At 55.5% G+C, this 2,317-nt stretch overlaps 1 protein-coding gene across 1 annotated transcript; it reads right to left on the reverse strand.

Annotated features, from left to right (window-relative positions):
* Positions 1-1,631: 1,631 nt before the first annotated feature.
* LOC119300588 (cell number regulator 2-like) lies at positions 1,632-2,317 on the reverse strand. The gene is made up of 4 exons (XM_037577503.1): positions 2,251-2,317; positions 2,093-2,164; positions 1,795-2,010; positions 1,632-1,711 (listed from the first exon to the last, which is right to left on the reverse strand). The coding sequence occupies exons 1-4, from the start codon at positions 2,315-2,317 to the stop codon at positions 1,632-1,634; spliced, it is 435 nt and encodes a 144-aa protein (XP_037433400.1).

Raw genomic sequence — 2,317 nt, forward strand, 5'->3', positions numbered from 1 at the left:
CCTCCACGACTGGCTGCCATCGACGAGGAGCCGCCGAACTTCAGTCGCCGGGCGTAGGGTGGGCGATAGGGAGGGAGCCCGGATCCCCTCCCGCGACCAGGGAGGACCTCGTCGTCGTCGCTTTGGAAGAGGGCTCCATAGAGGCCAAGCCCCGGGAACCCCTCCGCCGCCGGCGCTTGGGAGTTGAGGTTGATGTCGGTGTGGGTAGCGGGGCCGCTTGCTGACGGCTGCGAACCCCACACGTCGAAGTCGTCTCCGTCCATTGCCTGCACCAAAAGTCGTCTCAGATTTCCCTGTAAGTTCAGAAAAGAACACCTACACTGCCTAGTACTGAAAGAACAAATTGTAGGCATATCACAGAAGGTCATCTGAACAGCACATGGAAGGTGATGGAAACTACACAGGATAGAAATCAACTGAGCAAGAGATTGCAGATGAATTGAGGGTAACGTGATTGCATTCCATTCTTGGCACTAGTATATCGATTCCAACATCAAGTAGAAACAGAGCAGAGCAAACAACGAACACCGCCACGAACTATGCTGGCGGATCAGATCACGGAAGGTCACAGGCGCTCCTTGCGCTGGCGGAGTGAGCCCTGGCCGAGAGCGACACGCCCGGCAAGGAGCCGCACTGGCCTCTTGCGCAGCCCGCCGGCCGAATCCGCCGTCCCTGCGCAAGGAGCCGCATTGGCCGAGGCCGACGGGGATGGGCCATGCAAGGGGCCGCGACTGCTTACCGGCCGGCGGACGGGCCGTGGGGAGACGAGGGGGTTGGAACGGGAGGATAGGGCGAGGCTGCTTACGGCGGCGGACGGGAGCATGGATATGGCGAGTCGCCTTCACGGGCGGTGCGAGAGGGAGGGAGGGAGAGGACGAGAAGCTTTGAGGAAATGGGGAGGGGTCTGCTCAGGGAGAGCGAGAGAAAAAAGTGTTTTTTTAATGGTCCTGAGGAGAACTAACCCAAATAAACACCTCTTGGGTGGGTTAGTCTTTTTGAATGGGTTAGATGCATCTAACCGAAACTAACCCTTTTGTTTGGATGTTTTTGGGTTAATTGAGTACAAACTAACACAAACTAGGCCTAACCCATGGATCCAAACAGAGCCAAAGGGAGACTGCTGGGACAAAGAGTCCTAGTTCACACTCTCGGCATCCTTAGATTGGGCTTGTCCTGCATCTTGCATGTAGCGAGCTCACATAAACTTCCAAAAGCAAGCAAGGCAAGAATATGGCAATTAAACAAGAAACAGGCTAAAGAAACAGTAACACAAGTTTAACTAGTGTGGACACTTAGCCTGCCCGTTTAACGTCCCGTGGACCAACTCCCGGCATGATCCCCGACTAGAGTCGCTCTTAAAGCATTATGCTGTGACCGAGTAATCATTATGGTCTGATTCAAATGTCTTCAAAAACATCACAGGTACATGGTGGGGGTGGAGGTATGAAAAACGACTCTTGCAACAGCAAGGCACACACATCGATCGGTCACAAAGACAAAATTGACTCGCGACATGACAAAAGCAGACGCTGGTGTAGCTAGACTGACATTCTTTATTTTGAACTGGAAGCTATCACTGAGCATGCAATGCATGCATGCGTTTGATTGAGCGGCGCATGCGGACACACTAGCTAGCGAGTCATCCCCTGGTGCGTCCGCGGTGCGGCGGTCGCACCGCTCTTGCCCATCCTCTCCATGTTCCCTTGCCACCCTGCACGTACCAACAGACAAACAAAGCAGGTTAACATGCCGCCGCCGTGCATGCCATGATCAAGCTTCACGGACGGAACATACCGAGGGCCATGTCGAAGCCGCGGGTCTGGAGCTCGCGGTACTCCTGGCAGAGGGCGCAGGGCTCGCAGAACCAGTGGACGCAGCAGTCGCCGCAGGGCTTCTCCTCCAGCCCGTACTGCTCCCGCAGCCTGGAGCGGTAGCCGAAGGAGTAGAGGCAGCCGCCCAGCCCCGTCGCCGTGGCCAGCAGCGTGTACGCCGTGCCGCTCTTACAGCAAGCTGATCGGTCGTTTCCATCGTTAGTGGTAGATCATTCGATCCTCGTTACAGATAAATGAAAACTAGATGAAGGAAGAGTTACATGTGGCTCCCTTGTCGACGATCTCGGCGATTCTCCCGAAGACGATGCACGGGCAGAAGAGCGTCAGGCAGCCTGCACGCACCACACCAGTTACTGTTAGGCCGGCCGGTCATCACCTTTTCTCTAAGGGAATGCGGAAATTAAAATTACTAACTTACAGCTGCGGACGTCGTGGGTGCAGCCGCAGAGGCCGCTGGACCACGAAGCGTTGTTGAGGTTGGCCAT

Source organism: Triticum dicoccoides, chromosome 5A (genome assembly GCF_002162155.2).
Source record: "Triticum dicoccoides isolate Atlit2015 ecotype Zavitan chromosome 5A, WEW_v2.0, whole genome shotgun sequence".
NCBI lineage: Eukaryota > Viridiplantae > Streptophyta > Magnoliopsida > Poales > Poaceae > Triticum > Triticum dicoccoides.